Below are 26,180 nucleotides of genomic sequence, written 5' to 3' on the forward strand. Positions count from 1 at the left end.
CAGGCTCAATGTCGCTGAACCAAAGGCCTGCGAGGGGCCTGGGGCATGCTGGGAGCCTTGGTTTTCACAGATGTTAAAGCCAGAAGGGACCTCCTGCACAGCACAGGCCAGAGAACCAGCCAGGGTGCAGGGGGCTGGTGGTCTGAGCTCTGCAGAAGGTGACGGTACAGAACAGCTGGACTCTGACTGTCTGAGACAATTCCACCCAGCAGGTGGCTCCTGACACCAGTGCTGTCCCTCTGGCGAACAAACAGGACGTGGGAAAGTTTCTGTCCCACGTGTCAGGTGCTTTAACGTCCTCTTTTCCCAAGGCATCTGTCAAAAACCTTCTCCTCCCCAAGCAGTACTTCAGGGCTCTGGCTGCTCTATGTTCTTTGGCCAAGACTTTCAACAGTTCCTCACTTTTGGGGTCCTCAGCTGGGGACCTGTGACGGGGCGGGACTCACCACTACGGCGCCTCCTGCTTGTTGTCTCAGGGAATTAACGTTTCCAGCCTCCGGAGCGCCCTCTGCAGGCCGTTGTTCGCTGCTGCTGGCCCCCGTGTCCCTCCCAGGACCTGGTGCGCCTTGTCTTTGGGCTGCTGCCCCCTGGCAATACCCCCGCAGTCTCAGGGTCTCCCTGCCCAGGGGAACCCCCAACCCTCTATCCCCACCTGGCCTCAGTCATGGGCTACTGCCAGTCACCATCTAGCCCCCGCTCACTGGGGCAGACTTCAGTGTAAAAGCCACTCATCACAGGCAAGGGGGGTTTGGACCTGTTGCCTCTGCCTACCCTGGGGCTGCCCCCTGCAACCCCAGTACCTAATTGGCCTTCCACTATGCCGCAGCCTGGGGGGTTTCCAGGCCAAAGCTCCCCAGCTCCCTTGGCCTTCCCCCAGCCCTGCTCCACTCCAGGTACCTTCTCTCAGCTCCCTGCAGCCAGGTCCCTCCCTCTCAAAGCTAGAGTCTGTCTATGCTTCTGGCCCTCTGCCCTCTTATAAGGGTGTGACGAAGTGGGGGATTTTCATGCAGAGGGAGTGGGACTCAGTGTCCCCGGGTGTTACTGGTTTAATGAGGTAATGGGAGAGGGAGTTTGTTGTTGCAGAGGACCGGAGAGGGAACTTGGGGCCCCAGCCAGTGGCCTGGAGGATGGATACCCCAGCAACTGGTGACCTGGTGACCCAGAGACGCAGCGCAGGAGTTCTGGCCAGTGGGAGGACAATGGGCTCTGAAGAGAGGACCCCAGTGACCTGACCAGCCGGTTCCAGACAGAGGACAGAAGCGAGGAGAGGAGGCCCAGGTGACCCTGTTTACCTGAAGAGAAAATAATGGACAGAGGAGGGGCCTGGGGCCGGGGATCTCAGATGCCCAGCTGGGAAGCAGCGGGGCTCTGGGCTGGAGAGGGGGATCAGGCAGAGCCCACCTGGATGCAGAGAGCCTGGGATGTGCTGGGCTGAGGAAGGCCAGGCCTGAGGGTCAGAGAGTTTCCTGTGCTGTGTTCACCTCTCAATAAACCCTCCTGTTTTATGCTGGCTGGGAGTCACTCCGGTCTAGAGAACAGGGTTGTATCAACCCCTTCACGGGATGGAGGCCCAGGGGGTCCAGAGCGAGTGGACTCCCTGAGGGGGCCCATGGCAAGAGACAGATATCCTAAGGCTCAGAGAGGTGCGGCTCCAGGAAGTGGGGGGGGCTAACCCTGAGAGAGAGTGGACCCCCGAGAAGGGCTGTCGCACTGGAAGGGGTTCCCCCCACGGACTGCATGGGGCCAAGAGTGGGCACGATCTGTGAGTCCATGACAACGTGGCAGCAGAGGATGGTTCGTGGATGCACCCTGTAGACGTTTGGGTTTACAGAGAGTGGCTGTCAGCGGTAGAACGAGGGTATTGAATGGAAGCAGCCTGGAAATGGCCTATAATTATAATTAATTAACAGCAAAATCTGAAGCAGGAGCAGAGAGATTATTTTATGTCTAGATTTGGCACTGGTGCGGCTGCTGCTGGAATCCTGCGTCCAGTCCTGGTGTTCATAATGAAGAAGGATGTTGGTCAATTGGAGAAGGTTCAGAGAAGAGCCACGAGAAATATGAAAGGGTTAGAAAACCTGCCATAGAGTGATAGACCTTGAGAAGCTCAATCGATTTTCATTTAACTTGATTCTAGTCTGTAATTATCTATATAGCAAACAAATATGCAATAATGGGCTCATCTGTCTAGCAGAGAAGCTGAACATAATCCAATGGCTGGAGGTTGAAGCTAGACAAATTTTGATTGGAAATAAGGCATAAATTTAGAACAGTGAGAATCATGACTAAGGTTGTGGTGGATTCTCCATCACTGACAGGTGTTAAATCCAGACTGGTTGTTGTTCTAAAAGCTCTGCTCTAGGAATTATTGTGGGCCCCTTCTCTGGCCTGTGTTACACAGGGGGTCAGACTAGATGGTCACAATGGTCCCTGCTGGCCTTGGAATCGATGAACCCCCCGGCTGAGTCAGGAGGGCAGCAGGGCTGTACAGGGGACATGAGGCAGCCCAGGCATTGCTTTATTGCTTTTCCCTCACTTTCCCCCCTTGTTTCTCAGTATCTGGGTGGTGGGTTCATTGCCTGCATCCTTAGACCCCCTTGTGGACATTTTCCCCCTGACAAACACTGCTTGAGATTAGGACCCTATTGCTCAAGAATTCCTGCCCCCCACCTAGTGCACCAGATGCCACCCACAGCCCATTCAAACTCCACCTGAATGTCCCTGGAAATACCCCGGGCCCAGAAAACCCCCAACCCCAGTGTGAGGGCCACAGCTCTGCCCAGTGCATAAGACCCCCAATTCTCATTAACACAACAGCACAGCTTGGGCCCCCAGGCACCAGCCAAGGGGCCTTAGCAGGAGCCTCCCCATCCTCCCGTGCTCTATGGGCTGGACAGACGGTCACTGACAGCTCCTGCCATGTGGCCAAGGTTCATAGACACACAAGCTTTAAGGCCAGAAGGGACCATCATGACCATCTGGTCTGACCTCCTGTACATCGCAGACCACAGAACCTCACCCACCCATTGCTGTAATAGACCTCGAACTTCTGCCTGAGTTCCTGAAGTCCTCAAATCATGGTTTAAAGATTTCAAGTTACAGAGAATCCCCCATTCACTGGAGTTCAAATCAGCAAGTGACCCGTGCCCCATGTTGCAGGGAAAGGCGAAACCCCCGAGGGTCTCCGCCAATCTGACAGAAGAATTGACAGAATTTCCAGTGTAATCATAGAATCATAGAATCGTAGTCCAACTCTCCTGAGGAGATGACCTCCTGAGGTCCCTTCCAACCCTGATATTCTATGATTATATGAACCCCCTGCTCAAAGCAGGACCAATCCCCAACTAAATCATCCCAGCCAGAGCTTTGTCAATCCTGACCTTAAAAACCTCTAAGGAAGGAGATTCCACTACCTCCCTAGGTAACCCATTCCAGTGCTTCATCATCCTCCTAGTGACATTTTTTCCCTAATATCCAACCTAAACCTCCCACACTACAACTTGAGACCATTGCTCCTTGTTCTGTCATCTGGTACCACTGAGAACAGTCTAGATCCATCCTCTTTGGAACCCCCTTTCAGGTAGTTGAAAGCAGCTATCAAATCCCCCCTCAGTCTTCTCTTCTGCAGACTAAACAATCCCAGTTCCCTCAGCCTCTCCTCATAAGTCATGTGCTCCAGACCCCTAACCATTTTTGCTGCCCTCCGCTGGACTCTTTCCAATTTTTCCACATCCTTCTTGTAGTGTGGAGCCCAAAACTGGAGACAGTACTCCAAATGAGGCCTCACCAATGTCTAATAGAGAGGAACGATCACATCCCTCGATCTGTTGGTAATGCCCCTACTTATACAGCTCAAAATGCCGTTAGCCTTCTTGGCAACAAGGGCACACTGTTGACTCATATCCAGCTTCTCGTCCACTGTAACTCCTAGGTCCTTTTCTGCAGAACTGCTGCCTAGCCACTCGGTCCTTAGTCTGTAACAGTGAATAGGATTCTTTCGTCCTAAGTGCAGGACTCTGCACTTGTCCTTGTTGAACCTCATCAAGTTTCTTTTGGCCCAATCTTCTACTTTGTCTAGTTCCCTCTGTATCCTATTCCTACCCTCCAGTGTATCTACCATTTTCCCCAGTTTAGTGTCATCTGCAAACTTGCTGAGAGTGCAATTCACACCATCCTCCAGATCATTAATGAAGATATTGAACAAAACCGGCTCCAGGACCGATCCTTGGGGCACTCCGCTTGAAACCGGCTGCCAACTAGACATGGAGCCATTGATCACTACCTGTTGAGCCTGACAATCTAGCCAGCTTTCTATCCACCTTATAGTCCATTCATCCAGCCCATACTTCTTTAACTTGCTGGCAAGAATACTGTGGGAGACCATATCAAAAGCTTTGCTAAAGTCAAGGAATAAAACATCCACTGCTTTCCCCTCATCCACAGACCCAGTTATCTCCTCATATCTCCTCATAGAATTAGGTTAGTCAGGCATGACTTGCCCTTGGTGAATCCATGCTGACTGTTCCTGATCACTTTCCTCTCCTCCAAGTGCTTCAGAATTGATTCCTTGAAGACCTGCTCCATGATTTTTCTAGGGACTGAGGTGAGGCTGGTTGGCCTGTAGTTCTCCGGATCCTCCTTCTTCCCTTTTTTAAAGATGGGCACTACATTAGCCTTTTTCCAGTCATCCGGGACCACCCCCAATCACCATGAGTTTTCAAAGATAATGGCCAATGGCTCTGCAATCACATCCGCCAACTCCTTTACCACCCTCGGATACAGCGCATCCGGCCCCATGGACTTGTGCTCATCCAGCTTTTCTAAATCGTCCCGAACGACGTTTTTCTCCACAGAGGCCTGGTCACCTTCTCCCCATACTGTGCTGCCCAGTGCAGCAATCTGGGAGCTGTCCTTGTTCGTGAAGACAAGGCAAAAAAATCATTGAGTACATTAGCTTTTTCCACATCCTCTGTCATTAGGTTGCCTCCCTCATTCAGCAAGGGGCCCACACTTTCCTTGACTTTCTTCTTGTTGCTAACATACCTGATGAAACCCTTTTGTTACTCTTAACATCTCTTGCTAGCTGCAACTCCAAGTGTGATTTGGCCTTCCTGATTTCACTCCTGCATGCCTGAGCAATATTTTTATACTCCTCCCTGGTCACTTGTCCAATCTTCCATTCTTGTAAGCTTCTTTTTTGCATTTAACATCAGCAAGGATTTCACTGTTTAGCCAAGCTGGTCGCCTGCCATATTTACTATTCTTTTTACACATCGGGATGGTTTTTTCCTGCAACTTCAATAAGGATTCTTTAAAATACAGCCAGCTCTCCTGGACTCCTTTGCCCCTCATGTTATTCTCCCAGGGGATCCTGCCCATCAGTTCCCTGAGGGAGTCCAAGTCTGCTTTTCTGAAGTCCAGGGTCCGTATTCTGCTGCTCTCCTTTCTTTCTTGTGTCCTCAGGGACCAATGGATGCAGCAGCTGTTAAAAGTTGTTGCTGACATCCATCGGCAGGTCGCTATAACCTTGGGAACTAACATTTGGAAAATGGACAAAAGAATGAGTCCCATCTTAAATCCCCAGGAATGGCAGATAGGAGACATGGTTATGTATCAACAAGTAAGGGAAAAAGCACATAATCTCAGTCCTATTGGGCAGGACCTGTTAGAATCTGTAACAAGGCTAATCCCACTGTCTATCAGCTAGAAATTTGGTCAGGAAAGAAAAACATACTGAAGTGGTTTCAGTCCTCACAGCTAAAATGATGGAAGGGAAACCATCCCAGTCAGTCTGAGACGAAGCCCAGTGTCAGGCCCAGGTACTCCCAGCTTGGGAGAAACATGATCCAGACATCAGAGCGTCTGAATAAATGTCAGCTTTAAAACCTTTACCACTCCCTCCCCCTTGAAGGGGAAGGAGAGGAACAGTCTATTTTTGTTTTGTGTTGCAGAGTTTTCAGTCAGCAGATGTCCAACAGCCCTGCCTGTGATGTGGTCCTGGCTGTGTACGTCACTATTTGTGTTTGGGGGTCTGCACTTCTGGTGTTGGTGCACCAAAAGACTTCATGATCGAGACATGGGAGAACTACGCATGGAAGACACTGGAGTGTGAAGTAAACAATACCCTCGACATTGCTCCAAGTCCCACATATGTCTCAGGGGAAAGCCTCCATCTTCTTGGACCCACAGATGGCTATAACCCCACTTCTGTGAGATTAAAAGGTTTGAACATAGTAAACATCACTGTCGAAATGAGTGAAGAATCAACACGTATAATGATTTGGATTGTACATGATAGTCCACTTTGGCGGCTAAAGAATCCCAGAATGATTGGTGGAAACATCACTATCCTCGTGCATTCCGTAATATCTCCTTCCCCTTTTGGGCCCGGGAGAGCAGATTTATTGGTGGGAGGAACTGGAAAATACTACCCAGATAAATTAGGCTGTCGTTGGGTGGGAACAAACAGGCTGCTACATAATTGTAACCAACCCAGGTGTGCGCAGCTGTGGACTGACCTGCCTGAGAAAACAGCCCCTGGAAACAAAACAATCTGATTTAAATTAGAATATGCCATCTACCTCATTGGGAAACAGACGAATTTGGAAAAAACAGAATTGCAAATAGTCACACCAGGAGGGGAATGGAAGATCCTCCTGTCCTGTTCCAACAAGAACCAGTGGCCGCTCCAAGAGGAGCTCCTATCTTCACAGTGTGGAGAGCAGCATCAGTTAATCTGGTGTGCTGGTGAGGAAATTATCAACATGCAGGTTAGCATGACAGGAAAATGGCTTCTGAGAGGGCTTCCTGGTGTAAAAAGTTGCAATGTTTGGGTTCTGGATCCACCAGTCACCAATTTTATCGGTCCCTATGTTGTCCGAACCAACGTCAAAAAGCAATTGGTGACTGACCCTACTCACTCCCTCAAGAAGGTCATTCTAGACCTAAGTTTGACAAAGGTCTCAGTGATAGAACCCCGGGTAACAAGCCCTGGCTGCACATCGGCATGGCTGGTCTGCACTGCCCCTTCTCCTGGCTCCGGGCTGCTCCTACTGCTGCTCTGTCCCCAGCCCAGCTCAGGCTGCAGCTCCCCCTTAGCTCTGCCCTGCGCTGTCCCTGGAAGCTGCAGCTCACATGAAGTGTGGGCCCCCTGCCTCCTGACTCCCTCATTGGCCTGCCTGCCCTGTCAATCCGGGTGACATGGAGCACTGGCCTCTCCCCATTGGCCCTGGGGATCGTCAGGCTCAGGATCAAAAGAACATAAGAACAGCCATACTGGGTCCATCTACCCAGTGTCCTGTCTGCCGACAGTGCCCAGTGCCAGGTTCCCCAGAGGGAATGAACAGAACAGGGAATCATCAAGTGATCCATCCCCTGTCGCCCATTCCCAGCTTCTGGCAAACAGGCTAAAGACACCATCCCTGCCCATTATATAGATAATTACAGACTATAATCAACTTACCGATTAACCTTCTCTTTGTTAAATGAAATTGACAGCACTCCAAGAGGTCTATCACTATAAGGCAGGTTTTCTAATCTTTTAATCTTTCTCATGGCTCTTCTCTGAACCCTCTCAAATTATCAACATCCTTCTTGAACCATGGACACAAGAACTGGGCACAGGATTCCAGCAGCGGTCAAACTAGTGCCAAATATAGAGGTAAAATAACCTCTCTGCTCCTGATCTCCCTGTTTATACATCCCAGGATTGTATCCACCCTTTTGGCCACAGCGTCACACTGGGAGCTCATGATCAGGTGATTATCGCCCGCGACCCCCAAATCTCTTTCAGTGTTGCTGCTTCCCAGGGTAGAGTCCCCTAGCCTGCAGTGATGGCCGACATGCTGTGTTCCTCGTCCCTAAAGATGGTCATGGTTGGAGATGGGACAGTGGCTGGGAGAGGCCAGTGCTCTGGGGTGGTGCTGAGAATTTGCTCTCTCAGTGCTTGGCCGATGGGCCTTGCTCACATGCTCAGGGTCGGGAATGAATTTTCCCCCAGGTCAGATTGGCTTGGCCCTTGGGGCTTTTTTGCTTCCTCAACAGTGTGGGGTGCAGGTCACTTGCTAGGATCACCTGGGCCTGTGTCACTTAACCAGTTCCCTGCCATTGCAGGGCCTTGGGTTGGGTATTGGGGCACCTGGGTCCCACCGATTCTCTGCCTGTGACACACAATACGTTAGTCTCCCATCTTTGTATCGTGTGATAGATCCACAGATTCCAAGGCCAGCAGGGACCATTGTGATCATCTAGTCTGACCTCCTGTACAGCACAGGCCAGAGAACCCCAGCCAGGGTGCAGGGGACTGGTGGTCTGAGAGCTGAATCAATGACTGTACCGGACAAGTGGACTCTGATTAGCTGAGACATTTCCACCCAGCAGGTGGCTCATGACATCAGTGCTGTCCCTCCGGCTAACCAACGGGACGTGGGAAAGTTCCTGTTCCATGTGACTGGTGCTGTAACATCTTGCTGCCCCAGGTCTCTTCTGGAAACCTTCGCCTCCCCAAGCATCCAGGCAGAAGCCAGCAGAGGCCTCGCCCTGCACAGAAGCAGCTGACCAAGCCTAATGCAAAGGCCAAGCCATACAGAGCTGTGTCGGGATGCAGGGAGAGTCAGAGGAACCTGGTTACCCCAGAGAGCAACGAGCTCCTCCAGCCCCTGCCCGGAGGCAATGAGCCGGCACTTTGTTATCTCAGCCCATTGCAGGCTGGGTCAGTTGCTCACTCAGGGCTGGGTCCTGAGGCACCAGAACTGTTAGATTACAAAGGAAATTGCAATTGTGGCAGCAACTGTCACCTCATAATGGGGCAATAAAATGGTGACACCCATAACGGTCTGTGCAGGAGAGCTCAGCGCCTGGCCCTTCGGTCCGTATTCCTAGCAGTGTGGGGTGGGTGCTGAGCAGGACGGGGAGAGGCTGGCTCCCTGCGGGATGCTCTAGAGGAGATGTGGGGCACTGGGGGGGCAGGAGCTGGTGCCTGTCACAGGTCTGTGGGTGCTGCCTGAGACAGATGGCTGAAGCCATCTCTGAGCAATGCCACTGCCCGCTGCTCCATCTTGGAGGTGGGACAGCAGGCCTCTCTGGTCAGTTGTACCTGGTGTTGTGGAGCAACCTGAGTATGGCTGGCTGGTCCTGGAGCCTGGCCAGGGAGAGATCGGTTCTCAGAGCTCCCAGTGCCATTTGGCGGGGGCCTGTCCTGTCTAGATAATTCAATCAGCACCCTTGGTCTGTTCCCATCACTAACTGGCCCCCTTGGTCTATTGAGTGGCTCCCAGAGGGGCTCTGCCGGGAATCAATCCCTTGGGGTTACAAGCGATGAGGGTGGGTGACATTTGCTCTGTAACACAACATGGGGGATAGGGAATTGCTAATGCACTGCAGGGAAATCTGAGTGCTGCACAACCGGCAAATGAACCACAGCTCCACGCAGAGCCTGAGCCTGAGTAAGTGTTTGGGGAGGAAAAGGTTTTTCGCAGAAACCCTGGGGCAGCAGGATGCTACAGCACCTGACCCCTGGGACCGAAACTTTTCCATGTCCCATTTGTTAGCCGTAGGCACCGTACTGATGTCATGAACCAGCCTGGTGGGTGGAATTCTCTCAGCCGATCAGAGCCCAGATATACTCATCTCTTACAGTGCTATAGAAATACCTGCTATGCTGTGCTAGAATGTTAAATAGCAGCTGTTAAAGAAAATCATTTAATTCAACTGGATTGGATAATTGGCACCCAGGAGTATTACAAGACATGGCTGAGGAGGTGTTTGAAGCACTAATGTTGATTTTTAAGAACTGTTTAAACTCTGGGGAACTTTTTGGAGGACTGGAGGAAAGCAAATCATAGGCCATTATTTAAGAAGGGAAATGGGATGCTCTGGGTAACTCTAGGTCAGTTAGCCTGAGACCAATCATGGCAAAATCATGGAAAGTCCGATCAAGGGTGTAATCAGCAAAGAATCAAGGCATGGCAGCATAATTACAGGCAATCAGCCTGGGGTTTTGTTCAGATAACAAATATGGTTGATAAAGGTAACTGTGTTGACATGATAGACAGGGGTTGGCAACCTTTCAGAAGTGGTGTGCCAAGTCTTCATTTACTCACTTTAATTTAAGGTTTCGCATGCCAGTAAAAATTTTAAGGTTTTTAGAAGGTCGCTTTCTATAAGTCTATAATATATAACTAAACTATTGTTGTATGTAAAGTAAATCAGGTTTTTAAAATGTTTAAGAAGCTTCATTTAAAATTAAATTAAAATGTAGAGCCCCCCCCCCCCCCCCCAGATGGTGGCCAGGACCCGGGCAGTGTGAGTGCCACTGAAAATCAGCTCGCGTGCCACTTTTGGCACGTGTGTCATAGGTTGCCTACCCCTGTGATAGACAGAGACTGTGTAAGATATTTGGCTTAGTCCCACGGGACATTCTGATTAAAAACCTACCACAGTATAAAATCGTCGATGTCGCTTATACTAAATACAAGTATCAGGGGGTAGCCGTGTTAATCTGTATCCAACAAAACCAGAAAATAAATCTGTTAGTCTTTATGGTGCCACCGGCCTCCTCGTTGTTTTTATACTAAACACAGGAAGAACTGGCTAGCTGATGGATCCCAGAAGGTAACTGTCAATGGGGAATCACCATCCACCAGGGGTGGATGTAGCAGGGTCTTGCAGGGAGCGGTTCTCAGCCCAGTGCCATTCAATATCTTCATCAATGATCTGTAAGATAATATAAAATCTCTGCTGGTGATATTAGCAGGTGACAGAAGAATGGGTGGAGCGGTAAATAATGGGGGGGACTGGTCAGTTCTACAGATCTACCCTAGTGAAACCAGACCCTCTGGGCTGGACACAGAACTCACTGGTGGGGTCTCTGGCCCATGTGACGCAGGAGGTCACACTAGATGATCACAATGGTCCTTTCTGGCTTTAACATCTGTGATAACCAAGGCTCCCAGCGTGCCCCAGGCCCCTCACAGGCCTTTGGTTCAGAGACATTGAGCCTGTGTCCAAGTCCCTGGATAACAGACCCTGAGTCTACAGCCTCTTCCCCAGCACGGTCTGTAACAGGCAGCCCAGGCTCATCGCCCCACTGGCACCACTGGGGCTGACTGGCGCCATCACTGGATGGTTTGGGTTGTCGCCCCTTCCCCCCATTCCCCACCTCCTATCACTGTCAGCAAATACAAGTGAATGGGGGTGGGAAGAGAGACCTCGATTTACAGAACACGGCATGAGAGTGATTCCTGCCACAGGAGCTGCTCAGGGCAGGTCTATGTGGGGTTGGGAGACTCCCGCAGTGGGGTGCTCAGGGACACAAGTGGGTGGACAGGGGCTGAAAGACAGTGGTGGGGGCGTGGATTGCTCACAGATGCCTGCTGAGGAACAGGGATGAGTGGATGGTGGGTGCTCAGGGACAGAGTCATGGGGGCTGGCTCACAGCTGGCTGCTGAGGGACGGGGTGGGTGGGTGGGTGGTGGCTGCTCACAGCTGGGTATGATCACAGCTGGCTGCTCAGGGAGAGGTGTGTGGGTGGTGGGTGCTCACAGCTGGGTGCTTGGGGACAGGGTTTTTGGGGCAGGTCACTCAGGCAGGAAGTTAAACTGTTGCTGTATCCCCCCATCACATCATCCCTGCAGAAATCCGCCCCATGTGCCCCTCTGGGCTGGCCGTCTGCCTCCGTGCCTGCCCCAGCGCCCCCTTCCCAGTGCCAGGCAGTGACTCTGAAGCAATAACGCTCACCCCGCCAGCCACGCCAGGGCACCTCAGGGGGCAGCAGGAAGCCGAGCAGAAGCGGGGGCAGATTGCCATCTCTTATCTGTGTGGTCACTGGGTTTGAACTGTCACATCTGGTCCCATTTCCAAATTCACCGTCCTCCTTCTTCCTCCCCCCACAGCCCCTCCCCCTGCTGGGCTATAAACCCCCCGGGGACCCAGAGCCCAGCCCAGGCTGAACTCCAATACCCAGTGCTCTGGACCCACCACTGTAGACGAGAGACAGACGGACAGGTGAGTCCCGGCCCCCTCCCATCATTCTCCCCTCTGCACTGGGTGCTGGGCACTCAGGGACACTCAATCCCTGGGACGGGGCCTGGTGGCCGGACTTGCCCTGTGTGAGCTGCCTGGGCCCTGGGACAGGGTCTACCCGGCTCTCCACTGCCCACGGCTCTGCCCCCCGCCCTCCACCCAAGAAGGACCGGAGCTAAGCGTCCTGTCCCAGAGAGCGGTGCCCAGGGTCCCACCCTCCTGGCTGGCACTGAACCAGATGTCTCCCCCTTTGTGAGGCCTGGCACATCACCCCCTGCAGGGTGGCCCCTGGCCCTCATCTCCCTTTGGCCCTCCCCCACCCCAGGGATGTTTCATTAGCCCTTCCAGCCCCCACCCCGACGGAGCAGGGAGGGCTGATGGTGGGGGGGGAGCCCCCCAAGGCAGAGCTGGGCAGCAGAAGAGACGGGGGGAACCCCCTTGGCGGAGCAGGCCGGTGTGGCAGGGAGCTGACAAACAGTCTAATCTCCAGCTAAGCTCACCCTTGCTGCGGCCGTGGGGTAACACAGGGGCCCACAGCTCTGGGTGTCCCCGGTGGAACATTCCAACCAAGGGGCGGGTTTGTTTCCAGTGGGGTCCTGCAGGGATCAGTTCTTGGCCCTACACTAGTTAACATTGTTATCAGTGACCAGGAAGGAAACATAAATCCATCACTGATAAGTTTGCAGGTGGCACAAAGTTTAGGGGAATGTTTAATAATGGAGAGGGCAGGTCAGTGATAGAGAGCGATCTGGATCTCCTGGTAACCTGGGTGCAGCAAACAATATGCATCTCAGTATGGCTAAATGTAAATGCCGACATCTAGGAACACAGAAGGCAGGCCAGATTTACAGGATAGGGGCCTCTGTCCTGGGAACCAGGGACTCTGTAAAAGATTTGGGGGTGGGGGTGGGTAACCGGCTGAACATGAGCTCCCAGTGCAATGCTGTGGCCAAACGGGCTAATGCAAACCTGGTATACAAAAACAGGGCAGCAGTGAGGAGCGGTAGGAGCAAGTAGGAGCAGCGAGGTTATTCTACATCTGTGTTTGGCAGTGGTGTGACTGCTGGTGCAATCCTGTGCCCAGGTCTGGTGCCCACGGTTCAAGAAGGATGTTGATCATTTGAGAGGGGTCAGAGAGAGCCATGAGAAGGATTAAAGGATTAGAAAACCTGCCTTAGGCTTGGTCTACACTACCCCCCCTAATTCGAACTAAGGTACGCAACTTCAGCTACGTGAATAACGTAGCTGAAGTTCGAAGTACCTTATTTCGAATTAGTTGAAACTTACCTTGGTCCACACTCGGCAGGCAGGCTCCCCCGTCGACTCCGCGGTACTCCTCTCGGCGAGCTGGAGTACCGCAGTCGACGGCGAGCACTTCCGGGTTCGACTTATCGCGTCCAGACTAGACGCGATAAGTCGAACCCAGAAGTTCGATTTCCAGCCGTCGAACTTGCCGGTAAGTGTAGCCAAGGCCTTAGAGTGACAAACGCAGGGAGCTCAATCTGTTCAGCTCAGCAAAGAAAAGGTTAAGGGGTGACTTGATTCCAGTCTATAAATACCTACATGGGGACAGATATTTAGCAATGGGCTCCCCAATCTAGCAGGCAAAGGTGTAACACGGTCCAATGGCTGGGAGCTGAAGCTAGACAAATTCAGACTGGAAATGAGGCAGACATTTTTCCCAGTGAGAGTAACTGGAACAACTTCCCCAGGGTCGTGGTGGATTCTCCACCAGGGGCAATATTAAAATCAACACTGGATGTTTTTCAAAAGCTCTGCTGTAGGCACTATTGTGGGGCAGGTCTCTGGCCTGTGTTTTACGGGGGGGCGGGAGGGGGTCAGACCAGATGATCACAATGGTCTGTCCTGGCCTTGCAATCTATGCATAAAATTCACAGTAGGAGTCAGCTGGGGCTTGGAAGTGAGATGAGTGAAGTTACCAGTGTAGTAAGATGAGGCCCTGAAACATAATCTCTTGTGTCAGAGGCCCAGTCTGAGGCCTGAAGCCTGAACCAAAGTACTTCCAGGCATTGCTGGGCTGTGAGCCAGAGGCAGGCCCCACTCACAGAAGTTGGCGAGAAGAGGGCTGCTAGAAGCAGGTGCATCTTAAAGACAGGGTCAAAAGGACAGCATAATGGATAGAAACAACATAATCAAAGGAGGAGACAGCCCCCAATAAGTCAAGGGGCTGGACCTCAATACGTCAGTAGGGATGAGTAATCTGCCCTGTAACTGTATAAATGTAGGTCCCGGAGTGCGCATCTTTGTCCGGCCTAGGGGGCAGTGGAGTATCCCGCCACTGAGTGAGCCGGTCCATTGCCAGGGGGCACAATTTCGTAGTATGTCCTGCCAAGTCTATAGGAAACTATTACTGTGCTCCATTTGACAATAAACCTGGCTCAGTTCCTTCGTACCTTACTAGAGTCTGTGGTCTTTGGGGGTTCTCTCGGGGTCTGCTGTGTCAGCGATCCGCGCAGAGCTGGGGCAGCACACAAAGGAAACACACACAGCCGACTCATCAAACAAGAGCCGAGCACCACACCGGTAGTTACTAACAACAACCAGGTGTCGTGCCATGGGGGCAGGGATTGCTCAGTGGTTTGAGCATCGGCCTGCTAAACCCAGGGTTGTGAGTTCAATCCTTGAGGGGGCCATTTAGGAACTGGGGTAAAAATCTGTTTAGGTGCTGGTCCTGCTTTAAGCAGGGGATTGGACTAGATGATCTCTTGAGGTCTCTTCCAACCCTGATATTCTATGAATTCACAGGGTCTGTGCTGTGCCCCGCCTTTAAACAGTCTCACTAGCCCCAGATACAAGCAGCCAAGCCACAGACAGGTGAGATCAGAGTCACTTTGGGGGCAAGTCTGACACCACTTTCATCAGGCCATGGTCAGCACCTACATACCTGGGTAATGGGCTCCCTTGAAATGCAGCAGAGAGACAGACAGGAGGGAGCGTGGGCAGCCCAGAACAGGCCCAATACCTCGGCCACAGGCAGCACCCCCAAGTTATAGTCCAATCTTCGTGGGCTTGAGAGACTCCAGGCCAATCCTGGAGGGTTGGTAACCATACGTCACCAGTGCCCAGTACACCTCTACCCCGATATAATGCGGGTTCACATACGATGTGGTAAAGCTCCGACACGCTGCTCTGAACGGTGTGTTCAGGGTGCCGGGCCGGGGCCAAGGGTTTGGATAAGGTGCAAAGGGTCTCGGGGGCATTCAGGGGCTCCCCCCCAAGGATCTAGGAGGCAGGAGCTGTGGGGGGGCAATATTGGGGGCCCCGCAGTCCCAGAGTGGCCTGGGGGATTAGCGGGGGGCCAGGAGCAGCCCGCTCCGCTTCCCTCACCCCAGCCCCAGCCGTGTCGCTTGGGGGAAGGGATCCCTCACCCGCACTCACTGGCACTGGCGGAAGCGGAGCAGCCCGGCCCCAGCCCGCTCTACTCCGCCAGCTCCCAGCCGCAGCGCTCCACTTCCCGCCGCCGGTGAGTACGGGGGGCATCCTTTCCCCAACCTCCCCGCACTCACCGGTGGCGGGAAGCGGAGCGAGGTGGCGGAGTGGAGCGGGCTGGGGCCACATTCCTCTGCTTTCCGCTACTGCCAGTGAGTGCCTGTCAGGGGGCGGGGGTGTGGATAGGGGTCGGAGCAGAGAGGGGACAGGGAGCAGGGGTGTTGGGTAGGGGATGGCGTCCTGGGGGTGATTAGGGACAGGGGTCTCTGGAGAGGGCGGTCAGGGAACAAGGAACGGGGGGGCCGAAGAAAGTTCGATATAACGCTTTCTCACCTATAACGCGGTGAGATTTTTTGTCTCCCGAGGACCGCGTTATATCGGGGTAGAGGTGTGGGTGTTAATCGCCGCCCAGGGAGGATGGTGCATTTCCCACTCTCGTTGCACAGGTGTAAATGACAACACCCAGGTCAGGGCGCTGACGAGCCAAGCACAGGGCGCGTGATGGGCCGAGTGCTCCCCGGGCTTGAGGGCCGGGAATGGGGAAAGTTGCCATTTTACCCTGCACTGATGGGGGCCAGGCCCCAGCTGGTGTGACTCCATTGACTCCCGTGGGGCTCTGGCCAGTTCACACCCGCTGGGGTTCTAGCCCCGGTGACTCCAGAGGAGCTCTGAGCAACGCCCCCTGCTGGGGGTCTGACCCCCAGGACTCCAATAGCCCCACACCAGACTGTACCCGCTGGGGGTCTGACCCCAAGGACTCCAATAGCCCCACCCCAGACTGTAAACGCTGGGGGTCTGACCCCAAGGACTCCAATAGCCCCACACCAGACTGTACCCGCTGGGGGTCTGACCCCAAGGACTCCAATAGCCCCACACCAGACTGTACCCGCTGGGGGTCTGACCCCAAGGACTCCAATAGCCCCACACCAGACTGTACCCGCTGGGGTCTGACCCCAAGGACTCCAATAGCCCCACACCAGACTGTACCCGCTGGGGTCTGACCCCAAGGACTCCAATAGCCCCACACCAGACTGTACCCGCTGGGGGTCTGACCCCAAGGACTCCAATAGCCCCACACCAGACTGTACCCGCTGGGGGTCCGACCCCAAGGACTCCAATAGCCCCACACCAGACTGTACCCGCTGGGGGTCTGACCCCAAGGACTCCAATAGCCCCACACCAGACTGTACCCGCTGGGGGTCCGACCCCAAGGACTCCAATAGCCCCACACCAGACTGTACCCGCTGGGGGTCCGACCCCAAGGACTCCAATAGCCCCACACCAGACTGTACCCGCTGGGGGTCCGACCCCAAGGACTCCAATAGCCCCACACCAGACTGTACCCGCTGGGGGTCTGACCCCAAGGACTCCAATAGCCCCACACCAGACTGTACCCGCTGGGGGTCTGACCCCAAGGACTCCAATAGCCCCACACCAGACTGTACCCGCTGGGGGTCTGACCCCAAGGACTCCAATAGCCCCACACCAGACTGTACCCGCTGGGGGTCTGACCCCAAGGACTCCAATAGCCCCACACCAGACTGTACCCGCTGGGGGTCTGACCCCAAGGACTCCAATAGCCCCACACCAGACTGGACCCGCTGGGGGTCTGACCCCAAGGACTCCAATAGCCCCACACCAGACTGTACCCGCTGGGGATCCCCCCACTGACTTCAGGGGGACTCCAGTTGATTTACACTCCCTGGGGATCTTACACTTTCCATGGGACAAGATGGACGTGTCAGGGGAGGGGAGGCAGGGTAAAGTGCCCCCCAGCAGCCGGCCCGAGTGGGAAGCAGAAAGGGGGCAGGATAAGAGCCTCTTCCGGCCGCTAGGACACTGCCCACTGCAGCAGCGGCCTGGGAGAGCACCAGGCTGCGGCAATGGTGGGCTCCCTCCAGGCCAGGCTGGGCTTCTGGGGACAGCGGCCAAGTGAGACAGAACCGCCCCCCCCCCCCCCCCCCGGCATGCTTGGCCCCTGTCCCCAGCAGCCCAGCGCAGGCAGGAAGCTAGATGCTGCTGCTGCCCCTCCCCAGCCAGGTTCTCTCCCAGGCCGCTGGCGACGCTGCCCAGAGCAGCAACTGGGAGCAGCTCCAGCCCACTTCCTGCCTGGGCACGGCTGCCAGGGAGAGCGGCCAGACATGCCGGGGAGGAGCCGATGCAGCGGCAGGACAGAGCCCCTGTAGGGTTGCCAACCATCTCGGATTGGCCTGGAGTGTCCAGGAATTAAAGATTAATCTTTAATTAATGATTATGTCATGTGATGAAATCTCCAGGAATACATCCAACCAAAAGTGGCAACCCTACCACCCCCCACAGGTAACAAGGGGCAGGGAGGGGGTGGGGAGAGAGCAGGGGCCCTGAGCTGGGGGCAGGGTGTGGAGGAGACATGTAGGGCAGTCACATGTCCTCCCGTTTAGCCTGTGCTCCCCTATAGAGGGAGGCACCAGTTGTCTGTGAGCCACGTGCACACAGACTGGCCTCCATCCTGGTGCTCTTCCAAACTCTCCCCTCCTGCCACCTGTGCCCTCCCTCCAAGATCCATGTAGGTGCCTACCATGGAGAATTGCCAGCCCCAGCACTGGGGGAGACAGGGAAAGTGGGAGATGGCAAATGCCCCTTCTGAGAACCGCTTTGCTCTGCAAATGGGACCCTGTTGCCTGGAACCAGGTCCCGTCTGAGTGACCATGGCCTCCCTGCTGACCCCCCCCCCTTCTCCCCACCTGCAGCCCTGGTTTGGGGAGTCCCTGGAGATACAGCTTGCAGAGCCCAGCCACTGAGGAGCTGGGGCCTGGCTCCCTGCTGGGTGTCCAGTTCTGTCCCTGGGGCACGGCTCAGTGAGGGGTGGAAGAGGAAGGGCCCTTCGGACCCAGGGTGATGGGCTCCGAGGTTAGTGCCCCAGAGCTGGGGGACAGGATCCCTCTTGGGGCCCTTCCAGCCCAGCCCATCCCTTTAGCAAACAGCCCCAGCTCTGAAGTACTGAAATGCCCCGTGAGGGATGGGGGGCGGGTCATTCTGAGGAAGTCTCAGGCTCTCATGTCACCATCTCCCTGGTGTGTTTTCTCCCCAGGGGAAGTGAGAAGATGGGGCCAGTCGCCTACTTCAGCCTCTGCCTCCTCGGCTGCCTGATCTTTAACCCCTCGCTGGAAGGTGAGTCCCTGCCTGGCCCCTCGGAGCTGGAGCCCCCAGGTGCTGTTTGCCATCAATGGGAAGTGAATTCATTTCACTCAGGGGCCTCCAGCCCCACCATGGGGGAGCAGCCCTCACAGCTGGGTCCCAGAGCCCCTTCCCCACCGAACCCATTAATTCAGACCCCAGCCAGCGGTTCAGCACCTGCTCGAGGAGTGAGGCGGCTTCCTGCTCCCCCCGGCTCTGAGTGCAGAGAGAATCCCTGGGACCCACTGGGACTGAGTGCGAGAGACAGGCTGGGAGCTAAACCCGCCCCCATCTCCTGCTGCTGCCTAGGGAGTGACTTTCCCCACTGTGTGCGGGGTCCCATCCTACCCAGGGAACAGAATGTGGGGAAAACGTCCCCAAGGAGTCACGTCCATCTCTTCTCATTGGGCTCAAAATGGCGCCTCTTCGTCAACTTGAGCCCTCTGATGTTGATAATCCAAAACCTTCCCTCCTTCGCCCCTCCAAAGAAAAATCCTGGGACATAAACTATTTCTCTCCCCCGGCACCTCTTCCTTACTTAGCCCGACAAGTCTCTGCAGTTACTCCACATACTGCTAATCCCTCCTACACCCATCTGTCAGGAGCTCTGTGTTCCCTTCGCTCTGTGGGCCCTCAGCTCTCAGAGAATCACAGAAATGTAGGGCTGGAAGAGGCCTCCAGAGGTCACCTAGTCCAGCCCCCCCATACTGAGGCAGGGCCAAGTAAACGTAGATTATCCCTGACATGTGTTTGTCCAACCTGGTCTTAAAAACCTCCAGTGACAGAGGTTCCACAACCTCCATTGGGAGCCTGTTCCAGAGCTTCCCTGCCCTGAGAGTTAGAAAGTTTCTCCTAATATCTGACCTAAATCTCCCTTGCTGCAGATTAAGTCCACTGCTGCTTGTCCAGCCTTCAGTGGACATGGAAAACAATTGATCACTGTCCTCTTTATAACAGCCCGTAACATACGTGAAGACTGTTCTCAGCCCCCCTCAGTCTCTTTTCTCAAGGCTAAACATGCGTAGTTTTTTAACCTTTCCCGATAGCTCAGATTCTCTAAACCTTTGATCATTTCTGTTGCTCTCCTCTGGACTCTCTCCATTTTATCCACGTCTTTCTGAAAGTGCGGCACCAGGCCGGGACACAGAACTCCAGCTGAGGCCTTGCCAGTGCCGAGCAGAGCAGGACAATGACCTCCTGTGTCTTACACACCGCACTCCTGTTAACACACCTGTGACAGTCCTCGCTCGGGGGTTGGTCGGTAGGGAGCGTCCCCTAGTGGTCAGGGCTTAGGCCCGTGACTTGCAGGGAGTTTGTTGGCAGGGGATCCCAGGCCCTCCCCCTCCACCAGGCTCCGACCCAGGACCCTTTGAGTGGTCTCACAGCCACAGCTGCTTAAGGCTGCCCCCCCCCCCCCAGGCCACTTCCTACCACCCCACCCCCACTATTGTCCCAAGGTAGGGACCTTCTGGCAGCTGCGTGCAGGGGGTAGCTCTCTTCCTCTCTTGGGTTAGCAACTGCCTCCTCCTGTGGTATGGCCCCCTCGTGGGCCAGATCAGCCCTAGGGTCTTCCCCTTCTAGGGCTGTCCAAGCAAGTGCAGGGGAATTAGCAAAACTCAGTCCATGGGAGAGGGGGATACTCCCCTCCCAGGCTGTCTCTGTAACAGGTCCTCCCTTCCCTCAGCGAGGGACCTTTGAGCCGTTGTTGTGGGGAAAGATTCTGTCTTTTCCTCATCTCAGCTCTCCTCTGCTGGAGCTGCAGATCGCAGGTCTACTCTCTTCCCTGCTCTGTCACCAAACGAGCTGCTCCCTTGCCCTTTAACTCCTCCTCCAGTTGGGGCATTTCCTACAGGTGTGGAATGTCCTTAACTCCTGGTTGCCCAGTGTGGGGTTTGTATACGCCATCACAACACCCCCGGATGATATCAGCCTTCTCAACTGAATCACATTGTTCACTTCTATTCAATTTGTCATCCACGAGAACCTCCAGATCCTTTTCAGCAGTGCTACCACCTAGCTAGTTAGTCCCCATTCTGTACTGGTGCATTTGATTTTTCCTTCCTTTACACTTGTCTTTATTGAATTTCGTCTTATTGATTTCAGACCAAATCTCCAATTTGTTATGGCCATTTGAATTCTAAGCCTGTCCTCCACAGTGCTTGCAACCCCTCCCAGCTTGGTTTCATCCACAAAACTTATAAGCATACTCTCCCCTCCATTATCCAAGTCATTAATGAAAATGTTGACTAGTACCAGACCCAGGGCAGACCCCGAGGGACACCACTAGATATGTTACCTTGTTTGACAGCAAAGCATTGATAACTACTTTTTGAGTACCAGTGGCGCACCCACCCACCTAGAAATTTCATATGGATCACATTTCCATAGTTTGCTTATGAAAGAATCATGTGGGACTGTGTCAAACGCATTACTAAAATCAAGATATATGAAGTTAACAGCGTCCTCCCATTCAACCCTGTTAAAGAAGGAAATTAGGTTGACTTGGCATGACAAGGACCTCCCCCCCATGTCAATTTGATCTTGACAATTCCATATTGGTAATTATTTATAACCCAAGTATCCTCTAAATACTTACAAATTGATTTTTTTAAATAATTTGTTCCAGTATCATTCCAGGTATCAAAGTTAGGTTACTGATCTATAATTTCCCAGATCTTCATTGTTCCCTTTTTAAAGATAGTTACATTGCTTTCCCTTCTCCAGTCCTCTGGGACCTCACCCATCCTCCAGGACTTCGCAAAGAGAATTGCTAATGGTTCCAAGATTGCTAGTTCCTTAAGTATCCTACAATGAATTTCATTAAGCTCTGCCTATGTGAAACATAAATTATCTAAACATTCTTTAACTGGGTCTTTCCCTATTTTGGCTTGCATTCCTTCCCCATTGTTGATAATATTGATTGTGTTAAGTATCTGGTCACAATCAGGGTGACCAGATGTCCTGATTTTATAGGGACAGTCCCGATTTTGGGGTCTTTTTCTTTTTCTTATATAGTCTCCTATTAACCCCACCCCGTCCCAATTTTTCACACTTGCTGTCTGGTCACCCTAGGTCACAATTGACTTTTTTTTTGTCAATATTGTTACTTTCTGCACCTTTGGAAATAAGAAGTTCTCCCCAATACATTCTAAGAATGTTTTGAAAAGTTTATGTTTTGCCATATTACTTTTCCAACAGATACTGGGGACACTGAAGTCCCCCCATTATTACCTGGTCTTGTCTGTTGGATATTTCTCTTATTAGCCCTATAAATGCCTCATCCATCTTCCCCTGACTTGATGGTCTATAGTAGACCCCTACCATGACATCACCTCTGTTTTTCCCCTTTTATCTTTACTCAGAGACTTTCAACTGGCCTGTGTCTCACCTTCTGGACCTCAGAACAAGTGGATATATTATTGGTGTATAACACAACACCTCCTCCCTTTGTTCTCTGCCTGCCCTTCCTGAACAAGCCATACCTCTCTCTCCCAATAGTCCAGTCATGAGGTTTATCCCACTAAGTCTCTGTGGTGCCAATGAAGTCATAATTTAGCTTATATACTAATACTTCCTGTTCTTCTGTTTATTTCCCATACTCCTTGCATTTGTGTGTAACCCTTCTGCCCGTCAGAGTTGGCAGCAACAAGTGCTGGGTTCAGTATCTAGGGCTTCCATTTCAATAACATAATGCAAACCGGCTCGATCCCCCACCCAGTGACCTGGGACAATTACATACCACCACCCCCTGGGCACCTCTAAGAGACAATACTTCCCCTCTCACAAGCACAGAGTCTGAGTGTAGCAAAAGCCTTTTAATAAAGGAGGGAAACAATGCAGCATTATCAGGGCCGGCTCTAGGCACCACTGTTCCAAGCAAGTGCTTGGGGCGGCCCTTTTCAAGGGGCGGCACTCCATTTTTGTTTTTTGCTTCGGCGGTGGCACTCTGCCCCCTCCCTTTTTTTTTTTTCGCTTGGGGCGGCAAGAAACCTGGAGCCGGCCCCGGGCATTATGTTGGGGAAACACCACAAACAGGATTCATAACACAAACCATGAGCAAAAGACCCACCCCCAAGTAAGTTGGGCAGTGTCCTTTCCCCTCAGGGTCTTAAGTGCAGCAATCCAAAAGTCACCCCTCCCACAGTTTCTGTCCTTGGTCAGTGCAGCCCCCAGAGTTCAGAAGTTCCTCTACAGAGTTTACCTCCTCAACTGGGTGGAAGTGGGGGAGGTATGGGGGGGCATCTTACATGCTCTGCTGCTCAGGTTGACGGCCGATTGCCATGCCTCTCCATGGGGTTCTGCTGCAGTCTTCACAGCCAGCTGCTCCACTTCACCAGCCACCCTGCTATCCACTTGGCCAGCCACGCCTCTCCACTATCTACTCCTCTCCACTAGCCATCCTGCTAGGTGCTCACCAACTTGCCTTTAGCCCCCCATCCTTAACACAGCTTTTAATAATTTTAGCTGGTAGTAGGGGAGCCTTAGTGCTAGTACACCACTAGCCCAAAATAAGTCTAACATTTAGACGCAAGTATCAGTGACTTCAGCTCTGTAGTATGTAACAAGACTCCTAAGGGAGTCAAAAGTAGCACTGCTAGCACAGAGAAAAAGGATAAAAACCAACCATCTATCTTAATTCACTGGGCTTTGGAACCCATGTCCCTTGCCTAGCGAGTGCTACTTAGTTGAGGGGAGTCCCTCCGTCATAAAAGGCCAAGTACAGTTCTACTGTCCTTGAGTCACATAACCAGGATCACAACGCTTTATTACTCCTGCCCCAATAACAAAGAGACTGGGGATCCCACAGCAGCCAAAGTGATCATTTGGGCAAGCCGTCCCATCATGCTAGGCAGGGTGGGTGTGCCCATGCAAACCCGTGGGCGGGTGGCGTATGTGTGCATTCGGTGCAAGGAGCTCCTGGCCCTCAGAGACCACGTACGGACTCTGGAGGCAAGGGTGGCGGAACTGGGGGAGCTAAGGGAGGCAGAGAGGTATGTTGCTGAGGCTTTCCGGGACACTGTAGAATTGTCCCACCTCCGGTCAGACAGACCCTGCGCTGTTGAGGAGGATGAAAGGCCCAGGGCAGCAGAGCAGTCAACAGTAGCAGAGGGAAACCTTCCCATAGTTGGGACCCTCCTTCCAGACGGTGCTGGGGTTGCCTCTCGCACTGAGGTTACCTCTCCGGGGGAGGGAACTCCAGTTGCTAGGAAAAGGCAGGTATTAGTAATGGGAGATTCGATCATTAGAAACGTAGATAGCTGGGTTGTGATGACCGGGAGAACCGCATGGTGACTCGCCTGCCTGGTGCAAAGGTTGCAGATCTCTTGAGGCATCTAGACAGACTTATGTGTAGTGCTGGGGAGGAGCCGGTGTTCGTGGTACATGTAGGTACCAATGACCTAGGGAAGGGAAGGAGAGATGACCTGGAGGCCCAATTTAGGCTGCTAGGGAAGAGACTGAAATCCAGGACCTCTATGGTGGCATTCTCAGAAATGCTCCCAGTTCCACGCGCAGGGCCAGGTAGGCAGGCAGAGCTTCAGAGTCTCAATGCGTGGATGAGACAATGGTGTAGAGAGGAGGGGTTTACATTCATTAGGAACTGGGGAAACTTCTGGAATGGGGGGAGCCTATACAGGAGAGATGGGCTCCACCTAAACCAAAGTGGAACCAGACTGCTGGCACTAAACATTAAAAAGGTTGCAGAGCAGTTTTGAAACTAGGAGATGGGGGAAAGCCGACTGCTGCAGAGGAGCATGTGGATCGGACAGAGACTTCTCTTAGAGGAGAGTCTAATGATAGAGAATCTCCAGGTTATAGTCAGGAGCAGAGGATGGAAGAGGATAAAGTAGGGGCCAGATCAGATGAGAAACATTCACATAAAAAAGAATCTGATACATCAGAAAAGGGCAGACAAATAAACAGTGACAAGTTTTTAAAGTGCTTGTACACAAATGCTAGAAGTCTAAACAATAAGATGGGTGAACTAGAGTGCCTTGTGATAAAGGAGGATATTGATATAATAGGCATCACAGAAACCTGGTGGACTGAGAGCAATCAATGGGACACAATCATTCTGGGGTATAAAATATATTGGAAGGACAGAACAGGTCGTGCAGCGGGGGAGTGGCACTATATGTGAAAGAAAATGTACAATCAAATTAAGTAAAAATCCTAAGCAAATCCGCATGTTCCATAGAATCTCTATGGATAGTAATTCCATGCTCTAATAAGAATATAACATTAGGGATCTATTATCGACCACCTGACCAGGACGGTGATAGTGATGATGAAATGCTAAGGGAAATTAGAGAGGCTATCAAAATTAAGAACTCAATAATAGTGGGGGATTTCAATTATCCCCATATTGACTGGGAACATTTCACTTCAGGACAAAATGCAGAGATAAAATTTCTCGATACTTTAAATGACTGCTTCATGGAGCAGCTGGTACGGGAACCCACAAGGGGAGAGGCAACTCTAGATTTAGTCCTGAGTGGAGCGCAGGAGCTGGTCCAAGAGGTAATAATAGCAGGACCGTTTGGAAATAGTGACCATAATACAATAGCGTTCAACATCCCTGTGGTGGGAAGACCATCTCAACAGCCCAACACTGTGGCATTTAATTTCAAAAGGAGGAACTATGCAAAAATGAGGGGGTTAGTTAAACAGAAGTTAAAAGATACAATGACTAAAGTGAAATCCCTGCAAGCTGCATGGGCACTTTTTAAAGACACCATAATAGAGGCCCCACTTCAATGTATATCCCAAATTAACAAACACAGTAAAAGAACTAAAAGAGAGCCACCATGGTTTAACAACCATGTAAAAGAAGCAGTGAGAGATAAAAAGACTTCCTTTAAAAAGTGGAAGTCAAATCCTAGTGAGGCAAATAGAAAGGAACATAAACGCTGCCAAAGGGTCCAAAGAAGAGCAACAAGAATGATTAAAGGTCTTGAGAACATGACCTATGAAGGAAGGCTGAAAGAACTGGGTTTGTTTAGTTTGGAGAAGAGAAGACTGAGAGGGGACATGATAGCAGTTTTCAGGTATCTAAAAGGGTGTCATAAGGAGGAGGGAGAGAACTTGTTCACCTTAGCCTCTAAGGATAGAACCAGAAACAATGGGTTTAAACTGCAGCAAGGGAGGTCTAGGTTGGACATTAGGAAAAAGTTCCTAACTGTCAGGGTGGTTAAACACTGGAACAAATTGCCTAGGGAGGTTGTGGAATCTCCGTCACTGGAGATATTTAAGAGTAGGTTAGATAAATGTCTATCAGGGATGGTCTAGACAGTATTTGGTCCTGCCATGCGGGCAGGGGACTGGACTCGATGACCTCTCGAGGTCCCTTCCAGTCCTATAATCTATGAATCTATGAATCTATGAAATTAAGTGCAAGAATGTAATAAGAAAAGCCCAAGAGGAGTTTGAAGAACGGCTAGCCAAAAACTCCAAAGGTAATAACAAAATGTTTTTTAAGTACATCAGAAGCAGTAAGCCTGCTAAACAACCAGTGGGGCCCCTTGATGATCGAGATACAAAAGGAGCGCTTAAAG

General features: G+C 52.3%; 1 protein-coding gene across 2 annotated transcripts in view; it reads left to right on the forward strand.

Moving 5' to 3' along the window:
* Positions 1 to 26,180, forward strand: part of LOC101939714 (C-type lectin-like) — a 525,580-nt gene that overhangs the window by 491,765 nt on the left and 7,635 nt on the right. Inside the window, exons 1-2 of one of the 2 annotated variants that reach the window (XM_065593364.1) lie at positions 11,892 to 12,003; positions 18,542 to 18,621. In XM_065593364.1, coding sequence (XP_065449436.1) covers positions 18,555 to 18,621 — 67 coding nt within the window. In that variant the 5' untranslated portion in view covers positions 11,892 to 12,003; positions 18,542 to 18,554. Of the gene's footprint in view, positions 1 to 11,891; positions 12,004 to 18,541; positions 18,622 to 26,180 lie in introns of those variants that run through there. The other variant, XM_065593253.1, reaches the window with a different exon arrangement.

Source organism: Chrysemys picta, chromosome 1, assembly GCF_011386835.1.
Source record: "Chrysemys picta bellii isolate R12L10 chromosome 1, ASM1138683v2, whole genome shotgun sequence".
Taxonomy (NCBI): Eukaryota; Metazoa; Chordata; order Testudines; family Emydidae; genus Chrysemys; species Chrysemys picta.